The 17098-nt window shown below is 34.2% G+C and overlaps 1 protein-coding gene across 6 annotated transcripts in view; it reads right to left on the bottom strand.

Moving 5' to 3' along the window:
* Positions 1-17098, bottom strand: part of LOC101898918 (protein bunched, class 2/F/G isoform) — a 552467-nt gene that overhangs the window by 387815 nt on the left and 147554 nt on the right. For 4 of the 6 annotated variants that reach the window (XM_059124571.1, XM_059124572.1, XM_005174864.4 and 1 more), the window contains exon 3: positions 7398-8498. The exons of the other annotated variants lie outside the window; for them this stretch is intronic. In XM_059124571.1, the coding sequence (XP_058980554.1) occupies positions 7398-8498 (1101 nt within the window). The remainder of the gene's footprint in view (positions 1-7397; positions 8499-17098) is intronic. 6 annotated transcript variants of the gene reach the window in all.

The following is a 17098-nucleotide window of genomic DNA, read 5'->3' as shown; positions in this document are numbered from 1 at the left end:
GGTAAGTGAAGGGTTGGAACTACTTCCAATTTTGATTTCATTTGACATATTTCGATAACAGAAACTTCCAGCTTTTTATACCCTCAGCCATATTGCTAGAGAGGGTATATATCATTTGATACGGCTAAAACGTGCCTCATCGAAATAAGGGACACTTGGAGTCCATCTAGCGTCGATGGAGCCGATGTCTGTCCCTCTGTCTGTCTGGCTGATATGCACGATAACTCTCGTAGAGAGTATCCGATTTGATCCAAACTTGGAACATCGTAATATTATTGTCAAACTTAGATCGTGTTCGGAGATGGGCAATGTCGGTTCTGATACCTCTCGCACAAAATGTTAACATTTTCAGTAAAATATTTTACTGCACAGAAAGAGAAAGGATAATCCGATTTTGCTTCAACTTTGGAAATCCTAATATTTGCGTCAGTGCTAGGTCAGGTGCGAAAATGGACAATGGATCCGTCAAGTCCATCAAGGGTATAAATTTTGAATAATTATAACTCTCATAAAATGTTATGTAAGTGTCCTGATTGTCTTAAAACTACATACTTCGCAATATTTTTATTAACCCAAGGTCTGATGTGAAGACGGAATAAATCGGTCCACTTCTTTTGGTACCTCCCCCCACAAAGGGTCAAAATTTTCAATAACCATGAATCTCATAAATCGCGAAATTAATATCCGATGCCATTCAGATTTGGTACAGCTCAATATTTCCATCAACACAAGATCTGTTATAAAGATGGTCGAGATTGGGCCATACCTTCTGGTACCTCCGCCACAAATGGTCAAAATTTTGAATAACCAAAACGATAATAAAATCCGAAATAAGCATCCTTTTTTCTAGTAACACAAGATCTGCTGTGAAGATGGGATATATCGGTCTATTTCTTCTGTCAACTTCCCCACAAGGGGTCAACATTTTGAATATCCATGAAGCTCATAAAAAACGCGAAATTAACATTCGATTCCATTCAGACTTGGTACATCTCAATATTTCCATCAATAGAAGATCTGTTATAAAAATGGTAAAGATAGCACGATTTCTTCTGGTACCTACCCCACATCGGGTTCAAGATTTTGAAAAAAAAAAAAAACAAACAAAACGCTAAAAGAATGCGAAATAAGCATCCAACTCTCCTTAAATTTTACACACAAGATCTGTTGTGAACCTCTTCTGGTACCTCGCCCAAAAAGGGTGAGGCTATATCCGATATTTTTAAGATTTTAACAGAATTTTAAACGGATTTTAGTTTTTGAAAATTTCCAAATTTTTCCAAGTGCTGGAGGGTATTCAAAGTTCGGCCCTGCCGAACTTACTGCTTTTAAATTTGTTCCTCTTCTAAAGAAAGAAGACCTGTTAAGGATAATTCCAAGAATAAAATATGCATCTCCTAAAAAATCTACCACAGAAAAGATGACATCGACACAATTTTGTATAGGGCCTGTAGATTTTAATTACGATTTTTTTTTATAGAAAAAAAGACTTGTTTGACTCAAGTACCTAGTTGAATCAATATGTCCTTCCAAAAGACATTAAATTAATATATTATGAACTTCTTCACCATTAATTTATCTCTGCCTTATTACGTGGCATATTTATCCCCACAAAAAATCTACTACGCATTTGCGTCGAAAACAAAAGTAATGCGCAAATTTCAAAACTCCACTATCGCAAGTCAAATACAAACTCCAAATATTTTCAAAGCCGAAAACAAATAATGATGTCATTTTGAACACAACGGAATTCCTTTAGCTTCTACCGCTCGCCATTCGACTGCGAGACATGTTTGAAGAACATAAAGGGATTCTTTTTTAATTTGATTTGCATTGAGCTTTGCCTCCTCAAGTCCACACCAAATGAACAACGCAAAAAAGCGTGAGTTATTCCGGAAAGTTTCCCCCCCAAATAAAATACAACATAAAACGAAGGGAGATAACATAAATTTGGATTCGTTCCCCCATAAAAAAAGTAGAAGACAACATGACATGCTGTTGCGCATTAAACAAATTTATGCTTGGAATGACGCAGTAATGAAGTTGGAGTTGCTGTCTTTTAAGAGAATAAATTTTGGAATTTTTTATTAATTGTTTCGCTTTTACGTTTTTGAAAATGCAAACGTTTTTTGCGATGTTAAAATCGTTTTTGGAGCTATAGAATGATTTTACAAATTTTCAATACTGAGAAAAATGTAAAATCAAAATGCGCCTTAAGATATGCTATAAAATTTGTGACCCCCTGCAAAGGGGGTCATATTGAATATTTTTTCTTAAACTGACTTAAGTTTCAATTTCATTTCCATTTTTAGGTATTTAAAGAAGACTTGCCTTTGACCGTCAGCCTACCAAAAGTTCCAATGTCTAAGGTCATGGCAGGCACATCCAAGGAAAAATGCGCTGCGAAATTGAAACTAATTTGTTGCTCAATATATAAGGGTAGTTAACACATCATCCACCCTCCCCTCTATCTCTCCTTGACCACACGGCAGCAATAAAATATTCAGTATTTGAACTTTCCCATACCCCAAGAAATGGCTATTAATGCCATATATTTTTTTCTTCCTCGTGTTATCCATCCAGGCTCATTGTTATTCTGAGAACGAAACTTTGTAACGGCCAGTCTTTCCTTCTGGCCTGGTAATTGATTTTATTACGGCCACAATCATAGGACACAGTTGAAATGAAACCCACGGCCAGCATCATTCGAGAGTGCTAGTCATTTCTGGCTGGCACGGTGCCCCGGCTAATCTGGAATTTATGTTGCGGAAAATTAAATTTCCTTAATGACGGATTTTTTTTTATTTATTTTTTTTGTTTGCCCTTTGGTGATAGATATTTTGCCATTTAAGAGAATTTAATTTTTAAAGGCAAAAATCTAAGGGACATTTTCGTATTCCGAATTGATAGAAATCCTTTTTGAATATACTCCAGACAAAGAAGACCTGAAGATCGTTTTCAATCTAGAAAGGACCTGCTACAAATACTATGATCGAAGTAAGATCGCTGTTTATAAACTCTGCTAAGTGGAAATGTTCGAAAATAACATTTTGGCGGTATTCCCTATCCCCTTAATTTAAAAATATGTTTTAAAAGATACACTTTGATGATTTGCTCATTTGAACTCGGGAGCGAAAATGTTCGAGTGGTAGTTTTTTTACGGGGTCTACTCTTTACTATTTTGTTTTGGGTAGGAGTACTCACGAGTCACTCCTGTTCGAAAAATTTGAGTGGGAGCAGAGTCTCTTAAAATAACGCAAGATTTTGCTCTAAGAGTGAAAATGGGTGGAAGAAAATATGTTGTTTTCACACAAATATAGAATTACAACAACGGTATAACAAAAACTACAAGAGTAAAATCTGCTCGATTTAAAAAAAAATTGCACCCACTCAAAAGCGATGAAAATATGCTCTCATATTCGAGCGACATTGAAAAATTGAGTTCGCTCGAATTTTGTATGCATCCAGGATCGCATTTGGTCGAATTCGAGCAAATTTCACTCTTTGAACAAATTCGAGCGAATTTGAACGATTGGGGATTCCTGATTCTAGGTAAAGCACAGGTTTAGAATATATTCTGGAGGAAAAATAGTCTTTAAAGGACTTAAAAAGTAAGGATCTTTTAATGGATTTTATAGAGATATTGCCATCATCTGAACACTTTTCATTTTCTGTCCAAAGGAGCTTGACAGGACCTTCTGTTTGTGGATGTCCAATGGACTACCCTTTGAGGGACATCCAACTACACTGAACCTTCGAAAGTAGCCTAGTTCTTCAGAAAACTTCCAGTCATCAAAAATCATCTTTAGGTAGTATTCTATAAACCAAGGAACATTGATGGACCTTATATCTTTGGTCCGGTCTCTACCATCTTTATAACATATCTTGTGTTGATATTGATATTGAAATATTGAGATGTACCAAAACTGAATGGAATCGGAAGTTAATTTCGCGTTTTATGAGCTTCATGGATATTCAAAATTTTGACCCTTTGTGGAGGAGGTACCAAAATGAGTAAACCTAAATATATAACATCTTCACACCAGACCTTGGGTTAATAAAAATTGTATGATGTGTGTAATTTGAAGACAATCAAATTCTTCCATCACATTTTATAATTACTCCAAATTTTCGGCACTTTGTGGGGAGGTACTCGATGGAGTGGAGAGATATTGTCCATTTTCGCGCACCTGACCTAGCACTAATACAAATAGTAGGATTTGCAATGTTGGAGCAAAATCGAATTATAATTTCTCACTCTGTGCTGTAAAATATTTCGACCTTTTGGTGGGGAGGTACCAGAGAAGTGGACCGATATTGCCCATCACCGTACTCGATCTATGTATTATATAAATATAACCATGCACCAAGTTTGAATTGAAAATCGGATACTCCCTTCGAGAGCTATCGTGCGCACCAGCCAGAAAGGCAGACGGACGGACGAATATCGCTAGATCAATTCCAAATGTCCTGAAACGGATTTGGTCCAAAGAGACCTAGGGGCTAAAACCATTATTTCGATGAGGCACGATTTGGCCATATCTAGCCATATGGCTGAGGGTATAATTAACGAGTGATTGTTGACGTACTCAACATATAGATGGCAGCTACTTAGACGGGAGAAAACCTCAAAAACTAATTTCGTTTTCGATTTTAATATATAAATATCGAGAAATCCTTTTTTCACATTGCGGACTGCCATTTATATTACCTGTAGCAAGCCTTTACAAAATACATTTATTGTTGATATTTTGCTCTTGATTTTCACCCACATGTAGATGACAGCACTTTGTTAAAGCAGTTTATTATATGTTTCTTATGCGGTATCTCAAAATCCACGAAGAATAAATATTTCGTTGCCGCTTTTTTATGCGATTTAAGTTAAATTATACCTTACTGTATTTAAAATAAGTGCTTTTTGCGTGATTCAAGTCCCATATCTACACGAAAATGGCACTTCGACGGACCCATGACTCTTTGGGCCCATTCCAATCGACGAGGCTTGTCTGCAGGCAACATTCTTTGCGTCAATTGAATTTTGTACGGGGACAAATGAAAATCAATGCGAATAATCCGTTGTAAAGTGGACCGAGCCATGCCTAACTGCTGAGAACGGCGTTTTTGGGATGTTCTTGGGGACCTCTCAACACTGGTTCGTACGGCAGCGATATTTTCGGCCGATCGCCTTGGTCGACTTTTATATGGCCTCTTCGGATTAGAAAGAGCCTTACCAGTCGAGAATTTTTCGTACAAACGCTTAATGGTGTTCTTAGAAGGCTCACTTCTCACATTTTTTAATGTTTTAAAAGGACGCTGAGTTTTCACAATTGACTTCTTCTGTTGAATGTAAATTTCAGAGCGCTCGCGTGGCGTGTATTGGTTCATGGTAAAAATCTGCTTGGACTGACGCTTCAAACGCGATATGTCATTAAGCGATGTGACATCTCTGTCAAAAGTTATGGCGATGCCAGATGGGTCCGTCGAATATGGACAACCCTGTACATGTAGATGGCAGCAGTCGGTTAAAGTGGTTTTTGTTTAATTTTGCTCGAATATATTGGAAAAAAATTCATTTTCGGCATTAAGCTCAAAAGGTATAACACGACCTTTCTTAAATATGAGTTAAAATAAGCCTTCACAAAATTTGCTTAATAAAAACGTTTTTTGTTGTGCTTCTCGTCCACATGTAGATGGCAGCACGTTGTTAACTAAATTCTATGCAGTTTTGACTTGTATTCTTGTAATTTTTCGTTCAGTGTATTTCAAAAACCTCGCAGAATAAAGATTTCGTTATCGATTTTTATCTGATATGGGTCTGAAAAATATAACATTTATATATCACACATAAAAATCTCTTAACAGTATTTTCGTCCACAAGTAGATGGCGCCATATTGAGAACTGAGTTCATTAAATATTTCTCTTATTTCGCTTGGTATTTCTCAAATCCTCATAGAAGAAAATGTCTATTGGGTTTCAAAGTAATTTAAATTCCAAAATATATTCAATCTAATATTACATATAAAAAACTTATTAACAGTCTTCTCATTCACATGTAGATGGCAGCACATTACTGACTAAGTTTTTTGTATATTTTTCTATTTCGAATTCCCCTTAATTTAAGATGTTTTTTTTTTATCGGTTTTTAATGTGATTATATAATCAAAATGTTGTAATTTCATTGATAAAATTTTCATAGAAAAATAAAATATAATTACCTACCTTTCATTCAAATTCACTCTAAAAATCAAAAAAAAAAAAATTAATTGAAAAATATTTACAACACATACAAGACGAATTTGTGTAAAAATATATCTCATGGCCAAGCACCTCATGCCTAATTCTCTGTGATAATATATAATTATATTGATGAAAATATAAAAGAAGACCATAAAAAATAATACGGTTGTAAAGTCAAAGACAAAGGAATAAACCAATTATCCAGCCAATTTTCAAACCAATCAAAAAAATCAATTCATAGACAGGGACAAAAATCAAAAAAATTAAAAATTTATAAAAAACGTTTTACGTTTTATAAAAAAAATCACTCAAATTTGTCTTCACTTTGGGGTAAGTAAAGAAAATATAAAAAATGACAGATTAGACCCAAACAGACACATATGTTACAGAAAAGAACGATTGGGCCAATTGTAGTTAAAAAAATAAAAAATATTTTTTATTTATGTATGTAACATGAACAATGCGAATAATTTTTTTTTTTTTTTTTTTTTTTTTTTTTGAAGAATTACCATGCATTGAACCAATCAGAAAAAAGTAAATTAAAAATCGATTGGATGTATATTTTTCAAATTGCCAACCAATTGAGAATTATATCCACATGTTTTGTAGGACAATGCAGTAATATGACAAACGAATGTAAATAATACAAATTATCAATGATAACACGAGCGAGAGAGAGAACAGGAATTACAACAACAACAATTTTGAACAAATGAGCATGAGTTGTAATTCCAATAAAACAGACAAAGTTAGAGAGAGAAAGACATTAAGAGTATAATAAATAAAATAACGAGCAATTATCATAACGAGAGAGAGTTAGACATTTCTCTCTTTATATTTTGATATACTCTCTTATGTTTTTAGACAAACCACAGACACATATATAAAAACAATATAAGTAAGTAGTAGTAGTAAAAAATATAACAAACGAATGCTATGTGTTGGATGCTAGATACATATTAACGATGAGCGAGCGAAGTAGACGAGAGAGAGAGAGGGAGACTCTCTCTCTTCTTTTTTTTTTGTACAATACACAGTAGTCCTGTTTCGGATCGTCTTTTTTTAGATGTGATGAGAGAGAGAGAGAGGTGGTGGTGTTGTTGGTGGTGGTTAACATTCATTCAACAGCTGCCTCATTTAGGTTTGTGTTTTTACTGACCTGTTTGGATTCACGGCCAAGCCGCCGGATGTGGGCGATGTGGCATAGACCAGGGACCCTGGGGCACTCTCAATCGATACTGTTGATAGTCGGTGGGCTGGCTGTATGGGTGTGGTGAATTGACTTATGGGTTGGGAGAATTTCCTCATTTGTGGTATGTTTTGTTGTTGTTGCTGCTGCTGCTGGGGTATGGCCAAACGATTGACGGCCGTACCAAACGAAGGATCGTAGCTAAAGGATATTTTCTTGGGTGGCAACGATTGCTGGGAGCCACCATTGTTTGATTGGTTTTCCGGTGAACCACTGTAGAAGGGGGAGTAGCCAAAGGCTCCCGGCACTGGACTGGCACTGTAGGCCATGTGACTTGTGGGCGAGTGGGCCCTAGGGCTGCGATGACCACCACTAACCGTTCCCCCACCGCCGCTGGCTGCTGCTCCACCCGCGCCGCCACCACTAACGGCCAAGCGGGTCGGTGATTGTCCTGGACTTATGGGTATGGGCAGGGAAGTTGCCTGCTGCATTGTGGCATAGAGCAAAGGCGAAAATTGATCTGAGGCCTCATCAATGTCTTCCTCATTCTCCTCTTGATCCTGCTGCTGTTCCACCACCATTTCCTCTTCCGCCCCACCATATTGACTGGTTGTAATACTAACCCCTGGACTCAATACTGTATTGCAAAATTCCACCGGAAGTTTATAGCGCTCATCACCCATGGCAAGATTTGTGTAAATTTGGCTGTCGGAGGAGACCACCTGATTATTGCCTCCCTCCAGATTTGTAGCCTTCCATATGCTCTCATCCACACAGAAGGAAGAACGTCCCGACGAGGTTTTGTTATAGAAATATACATTTGTTGGCTGGGCCAAATCCGCCGTTGTTGCACCAGCATTTGTGGAGGGCGCCAAGTGATAGGGAGAGGCGAACTCACTGCCTCCACTTTGGGTAACCTGAGTTTGCACGGCAGCCGCCAAGGTGGCTGACGCTGAGGTGGCAAGCATTTGATGAACTACATTGGCGGCTATGTGCGGGGTGCTAAAGGCCCGTTTGCGATTATTACCGGCATTGCCGGTGATCATGGCCTGGGTGAGACTGGATACGGTTCTACTTATGTGGCGCATTTTAGCAATAATATGATGGTGTTGGTGGTGGAGTATAGGAGGCGCATAGTGATTTATAAAAGCATGGTGACAGTGGTTCAAATAATTTCAAAGGTGGGTGGTTGGTGGTAGTGGTTTTGGCGATAGTTTGGCGATAGCAAAAAATTTACAATAATGGATCGATCGATGTGAAGAAAAAGTAGTCGGTGGGTGGTTGTGGAAGAGCAATAATTTCATTTTCATCATAGCCAGCAGAGAGATAGACAGTAGATGATGGTTGGCATTTACATTTGATTTTGAATCGATTATTTTTTGGCATTTTTTGGTTTTTTTGGTCGAGTAGTTTTGTCAAAATTCAAAATGTAAACCCCGTGGGAATATAGCAGATTTTGTTGATAGAGGTTTGTTTTTTTTTAAGTGTGTGTGAGTTTTTTTTTTCGTATAAAATTTGTTTTTTTGTTTGGGCAAAAAAATTCCATTTATTTTTAAAAAAAAGAAGAGAAGAAAAAAGAAAAAACAAAATGTTACCAATAGTTGTTTGTTTTGAAATGCGCCAAAAAAATTAAAACTTATAACGAAAAACAAATAATACAACTTAAGACTACACTTATATAGTCGAGTGAGATATATATTTGGTTGCAATATTAATGGTGGGGGAGACAGAGAGAAAATGGTAATTCATGCTGGAATTTTTTTTCGACTTTTTTTTCAAACCAATCTCTGTGCAAATATTTTACAAAATAAAAATATTTTTTTTAATTTCCGATTATTGAAATATTTTAGAGAATTTTTACAACCAATTTTCAAAGAGTTATTGGTATGGTATTGGAAATGAAATACTCTTTTCATGGAGTAATTTGAATACGGATTCTTTTTTTCCAATATAGGTTTGGATATAAATTTGTATTTAATTATTTTTTTTTTTTATTTTCCAATTTTCAATCCATTTTGTATTCAATATTGAAGTAACAAATTTTGTTATGATTATTTTATTGTAGATATTCTGTGCGATAATATATGTATGCATACAATGATGTGGGTGCATGCCGAAGTGGAACTGAGGCTAGGTTAAGATGTTCCCAATATCATATGGAAATTAGTGTCATGTGAAGTGCTCAAGGTACCCACCATAGTATGGAGGGTATATTAAGTTATTAAGATCATTCCATTTGTAACACCTCGAAATATAAATTTTAGTCCGAGCTTTTAAAAAAATTCCTGTGACGGCTCACGCATAAAATGGCTCGTGAGCTAAACATATCGCAATATTCCATTCGGCAAATATTGAAAAACGAGCTCGGGGTAAAGCCATCGGAATTCTAAAAACTGCGAAAATATTCGGGAATTTGTCTAGCTAAGAAATGAACCAATTTAACTCATGATTAGAAAGAGTTAGTAGAGAGAAAGGGAGAGAGATCGAATGGGAAGTAAGTAAATTTTAGAATTAGTCTATCCCAAAAAGGTGCAAAAAATATAAATTGATATGAAAATCAAATTTTACGAAGGTCCAAGAATACATTTCGAATATATACACACTTAGTTAAAAGGCTTCGAACTTTAAAAAGTTTGGATATTTTTAATTTTGTGAAAAATAAAAATTAAGCTTGGTTGAAACCTGGCTCGACTTCAATTTTTCTAAAAAATCGGTCAATACAGACATGGTTATTAAAAAAAAATTACCATATCTTGAACCATATGTGGGGGAGGTAAAAGAAGAAATGTGTCCGATCTCTATCATCTTCATAACAGATCTTGTGTTGATGGAAATATTAAGGAGTACCAAATCTCAAAGGAATCGGATTTATATATTTCGCATTTTATGAGTTTCATGGATATTCAAAATTTTAACCCCTTGCGGAAGAGGTACCAGAAGGAGCAGACCGATACATCCCATCTTCACAGCAGATCTTGTGTTAATAGAAATAATGGGATATGCGAAATAGGAAGAGAACCGGATGGTTATTTAGGATGTTATGATAATTTTGGTTATTCAAAACTTTGACCCGTTGTGGAGGAGGTACCAGAAAGAATTGTCCGATCTCTACCATCTTCATAACAAATCTTGGGTTGATGGAAATATTGAAATGTTCCAAGTCTGAATGGAATCGTATGCTAATTTCGTGTTTTATGACCCTCAAGAATATTCAACATTTTGACCCTTTGTGGGGGTGGTACCAGAAGGAGTGGACCAATATATTCCATTTTCACACCACACCTTGGGTCAATAAAAATATTGTGATGTATATAATTTGAAGACAATCGGACTCTTGCATCACGTTTTATGAGAGTAATAATTATTTCAAATTTTGACCGTTTGTGGGGAAGCTACTAGAAGGAGTAGTCCGATCTTGTTCATTCTCGCACCCGATCTTGAAGTAATGCGAAAATCACGATCTGCAAAGTTTAAACAAAATCAGAAAATCATTGTATGAAAATGTTGACCTTTTCTGGGGGAGGTACCAGAAGGAGTGGACCGATAATGCCGATCTCCGGATTCGATCGAAGTTTGACAATCATATTACGATGTACCAAGTTTGGATGAAATCGGATACACTCTTCGAGAGATATCGTGCGCACCCGCCAGCCAGACAGACAGAATATCAGCAATGTTAGGCATACATTGGAAATTTCAAATTTAAAATTTCGGACAATTCCGTTGAAAAATTGAGGAAAGTCATTAGAATACCGAATATGGGGTGATACCGATATATGGAGATATATTTATTTATTTATTTATTTTTTTTTTTTTGTAAGGTGGAAGGAGGAACACATAAAAATCTTTAAATACCAAGTTGAAGACAAATATATTGAAAAATATGCAGATAATCATTGAAATTCTTTAAATAAGGGGGTACCATTACAAGAGGACTATACGAAAAATTTGGCTGATATAACCCATCTTCGAATTTGATATAAGTTTAAGTTCAGACCCAAAGCGCATGTGTACCAAATATCTCAATTCCTTTTTTGTTGAATGTAAAATGATTATTTTGATGAGTTGCAAACGGAATGAAAAACTTAATCTACCCTCCATATGATGGAGGGCATAAGAAGTACTCCTCGAGATCTTTTATTTTACCCGGAAATCAGGGTGCTTCTTTTTTATTTTTTGAAGAGTGGAGGTCCATTTATTTGTCATTTCTTTAGGGTAAGCCGATAAAATTTTCAAAAAATACTCTTCGATACCTTTCATGTAAACCCGCTCTAAACCCCGCATTATTTCCTTCCGGCTTCCACTGACTCACCCTTTGTGAACTTGATAAAATATCAGTGCTTTGTATCTTCACTATACACATTTTAAGTTTATCTCCAAGGTTTTAAATTTTGTGGAGACTTTACCGAAACAAGCCCATTTCAAGTTCAATCTTCTTCGAAATTTGATAGACACATTTATATAAAGGTGTTCGAAATTCGCACCAAAATGTACAGCTAACAATACTATCAATATTACATTTACTTCGTGAATATCGACGAATGGGACTATTAATAACACTGTGCAACACAACTGAAAATAGAAGACACGTTTTGAAAGTTTGAAAGCAAGTTCCCTTCTTTCTTGGATCAAAATTTTAGGTACATAGTGCCTTCGACAATATTACAGAGTAAGATATGAGGAATATTTTGACTGAAAACATTAACCAATGGGGTTTTTTTGGTTATTTTTTTAACGTGATCGTAGTAAACTATAGATTAAAGAAGACCTCAAAAGTTTAAATCTTACCTAAACGTTATGAATTTATATATATTAAATACACATTTTAGGGTTAAAGCCTTACTTTGTAGGAATTGGTTCAAAATTATCCAAGGATAACGTCAAAAAGAAAAAAATACTTTTCATCACATATTAAAGTGAAAGTTACTAAATAAATCTATCTATATTTTTATTGTTAATAAAAAAAAAACTAAGATAACTAATTAGGAGTTACCTTTTACTGGAAATTTACACCGAAACTTTCCTTCATTTTCTCAACTCATGTCCTCATTATTTCCCTCCAAATGTCTAACCTTTCAAATTCCCACATAATTTGCAAAAAGACCTTGAAATTATTCATTTTTATTTACTGCCTATGACCTCAATCATTAGTTGGAATTAAATATTGCGTGCACTTGTAAAGCACGCCACAAATATTTGCAAAATTCACTTTTCCTCCGGGCGTATGATGACGCCCAAATGACAATGGGAAACCACAAAAAGGGCAATGCGAATAAAATATTTAAAACGAATTACCTCATTAGACGTCGCGAGACCACCAAGAATGCAATAGTCATCATCATCATCGTCGTCATTTTTATAAATATTATTATGGTGATAAACATTTACAAAAGGATATAAATCCTGTGTTGCAGAAACGCAATAAAAAGCGGCTAGACATAGTTGTAAGGTTAGGGAAAGAAAATTAACATCTAAGAAGGATGGAATCATCGTATATAACAAATTTAAGAAATATTTGCATATAGAAATAATAGAAGTGTTTCTACAATAGGAAAAAAAAATCAGGATGAATTCTACAGAAGATGGTGGCGATGGCAAGAATAGGGAGGGGGTTTTATTTGATTTTTTAATTATTAATTTATATAAAACATGTTGTAGCAGATAAGTAATATACATTTTTTGACTACGACTATTATAAAGTAATATTTTGAAATTTTTGATGCATACTTTTAGGGGTGAGAATTTAAACAGGAACATATGATCGAATGATTTGTGGTTTTGAAAGTTCCCAAACATAAAATGTTTTCCATTTTTTTCCAGAGAATTTTTAATTTTTGAAGTTATAATTCCAGGATATTATTAAAATTAGGAAATATTAATCTGCGTTTACAAGACAATCATGTTCATGCAGTAATTGCCAAAAGAAGAAAAATTGTCTGCGTGGCATAGTCGTCCAGATAATTGAAAAAAAAAAACAATTATAGATATGGATATTTTAAAATTCAGTTAATTTACACCTCTATTATTTATTATTTCTCTGATTCTCAGACCTCCTTTTATGTTGGCTCACAGCTAACTTAACACAATAAATTTTTGTGACAGAGATCCTAATAAAATGTAAGTACAGATGGCGCACGGCAGAATATTTGTTACAAAATCGCTTCTGATTTTTTTAATTTGAGTTTTGAATTTTATTTATTTATTTATTTATTTATTTTTTTTTTTTTGGGATAACTAGAACAAAACCCGAAGATTTTTTTAAAATACTTCTCAGAGCAGTAATGGTCGGTTTCTGCCTTTCCAAAATAACAAAGTAATCTTCTACTATTATTTTGTATGGATAATTGCAAATTGCAAACATAGAAAAACAAAATAGAAAATTTTAAAATTCTGTTAATTTACAACTCAATTATTTTTGTTTTTCTGATTCTCGGATGTCTTTTTGTGTTAGCTCACAGCTAACTTAACACAACTATCTTTTGCGGTACAGTCACTAAACATTGAAGTATAGATGGCGCATAACAAAATATTTAGTTCAACATTAGGACTTTTCTTACGTTTTTAATATGAGTTTTGAATTTTTTTTTTTTTTTTTTTTTTGGAATAACTAGAACAAAATATGAATATTTTTGGAGGATTAGCTGCCCTATAGTTATTGAATACTTATTCATTCTCAGAACGGTAATGGTCTGTTTTTCGAATATTTTTTCTGGAACTATCTTTTAATACTCGATTTTTTATAGAATATTTTTCATCTACTTCAGATGTTTGCTATTTCGGACACGATGTTACTTTCAAATACAAGCAAGAAAATATAATAAAATGTGATTCTCAGGCAATAATTCCAGTTTGTTTTATATTCCGGTTTGCAGCTAACTTCACGATGCGAGATGTTATCAATCAAAGACATAAAACTATAAAAACTGGACAAAATGCATATGGGCTTTAATTTTTTTATCAGGTAATAGATGGCAGGCGACATAACAGAAATGCATTGGAAATTTTAGAATTATGTTATTCCGATATCGCCGAAAAATGGCGGAAATACGCGGAAAAAAATAATCAACAACAACCCTTAAAAGTGTCAGCTCTGTTAAAATATAACATAATGCTATGTCACGATATCGTGACATAACATATTGTTCCACTACCAACACCATCTATGGAAGAAAAGTAACAATGTAATGTCACATCTTATTATATTATATGTCTTTGTATCAATGGTACTGATTTGAATGTCAATTATAGAAGGCGTTGGAAAAGTTAGTGTTTTGCGAGCCACATAAAAAAATCATAGCAGAGCCGATGACTGACCCGACTTAACTTTTAATTGCAACACTTTAGTGTAATTCCCGATCTATGGTTTGTGTGTGTTACATATTTTGATTCGCAGCTAACTTTGCTCTCCTGTTGAATTCGAATTACAGATGGCGCATGTAAAAGTATGTCTCACTAAATTGAGACTCTTTGGTAAAATTAATTGAAAAACCTAATAGCTCTTTGAAAACAGAAATATAAACATGTGATTAAAAAAATGATTTCTTGTTTTGAAATTGACGAAGTTCAAGAACTTTATATATTTCGACAGAGACCATCCCCAGCAAGATATTGAAAATTTTTCCATTTTTCATTAAAAATATTTAATTTTTTTTATTAAAAAGTGTGATTTTTGGACTATTGATAACTCAACAATGGTCCATTATTGAGTAAAAATAATTTGGCTCACAGCCAACTTAACACAGCTAGGTATAAAGTATAGATGGCGCTTATCTAAATATTGATTATAAAATCAAACTCTTCAGGCACTTTTTGTTATGGCTCTATATGTTTTTTAAGGATATTCAAAATCAAAAGGCAGCGAGCTTTGAAAGGATATCTGAGTTATAATCATGGAACTTTAAAAAGTAGTTTATTACTATGGAAATAAAAATATAGGTGGAGTCCTCTCAAATGTTATTGGGATATAATACTTTTTCTAATTCGAGGAAGCGTAAAATTAGAATTTTTCGGAGGATTAGCTGAGCTATAGTCACGAAATATTTTAAAATATACTTCTCAGAACTGTAAACTTTTTTTACATTTTTTCTTAGGTATAATCAGACATTTAATAGTCGATTTTTTACTTTGAAGTTTTGTTAATCAGTTTTTCGCAGTAGTATCTTTTAAAAGTAAAATATTTCTAAATCTCCCATAAAATAGTTTGTCACTTTGGACATCAAAAATTTGAGAATCCAAATTAGAAAGGGAGATAAGTTTTGAGGTTTTGAAATGTAACTATAGATGACTCCCCATAAAAAATGTATTACAAGATTAAGCCTTTTTTCTGGCATATTAAAAAAGAGAGGTGTTGTGACAGGCCGTTAAATCAAGTATAGATGGGGTTATAGACTTCTACATATATTTTAGTCAGAATAAATATGTCAGTGCCAAGCCTAGAGCCCCACTTCTAGTTTAGGGCCATGGAATTTTTTTAAAATATATTTGGCTATATTTTAATATTTATCCACACGTGTATGAGTGAGAAATAGCAAAAATACACACATTCTCACAAGTCTGCATAGTAAGAATTTAAAAATTCATGTTGTTACCAAAAATGTCACATACTTTCAGGAGTCTATTAAATGAAATGCAATCAGCTGTTTAAGTCTCAACTTTAAAATTCACCCAATAAACTACCTCCAATCGTTAGATAGGTATATTTTCTTCTCATATTTTTCTCCCCAAAAAATTACAAATCACAGTCCACACACATGGTGGCTGCACATAAATAACAATATGTTGCAAATGTTGCACACCGCAAAAAAATAGATGTTGCATAATGCAACAACCAAAACAACAGCCATCATCATCCATGTTGATGAAGCTATGCTCCAATTATATTTAATGGCAAAACAACAATAGACACAACATCTATCCATCCATCGGACTAATTTGATGTTGTTTTCACAACTCGAGTGAAAAGAGATAACATCATCCTCATTGTGTGAGTGGAGAGAGAAAGAGAGAAGCTAAAAATAGTGTGGATGTGTGAACAACAACAGATATGGTCGGATATTACTGTGCAAAAAATATTACAACTGCAATGCTGGTCGGCAAAATTAATGAATTATATTTTCACAACTGTGATGTTGGGGGAAAATTTAGAGATTTTGTATGGACAAAAAGAGAGTTGATAAATAGATGGCGTTCGCAAAATATTATATACAATCATAGTTAGGAAATTTTTTAGGCAATTTTTTGGGATGCATAAATTATTTTTAGGGACTATCCGAGAGAAAATGCAGTTTTTTTTTCTTAAAAAATCGAGGTGGCTTAGAGTCAAGGTTGTAGATTATATGAGAGCTTCAATAGTTCTGAAAAGTTCGATTTTAGCATTGACTGTCAATTATTGCATTGTAAAATTTGAACATAGATTCCGGTGTGCTCCTAAAAGTATGCATTACATATTGAGTTATATAGTTTTCCGCTTTCTTCGAATGAGGTTGTCCTATTTATGTTGCTTCACTTTTTTTCTAAAAATATATATTTTTCCTAAAAATATATTTTCATGTGGTCTAATTTATGTCGAACATCTGGTCATCTGGGAGCGGCTGACTTTTGAATTTCTTTCGCTTTTTTTCTAATTTATGTTTATTTTGTTGCTTCCACTTCAAACTGATGGCATCAAAACA

Source organism: Musca domestica, unplaced genomic scaffold, assembly GCF_030504385.1.
Source record: "Musca domestica strain aabys unplaced genomic scaffold, Musca_domestica.polishedcontigs.V.1.1 3, whole genome shotgun sequence".
In the NCBI taxonomy this organism is placed as follows: domain Eukaryota; kingdom Metazoa; phylum Arthropoda; class Insecta; order Diptera; family Muscidae; genus Musca; species Musca domestica.
The sequence above is the reverse complement of the archived record's forward strand: the minus strand, read 5'-3'. Positions and strand labels throughout refer to the sequence as shown.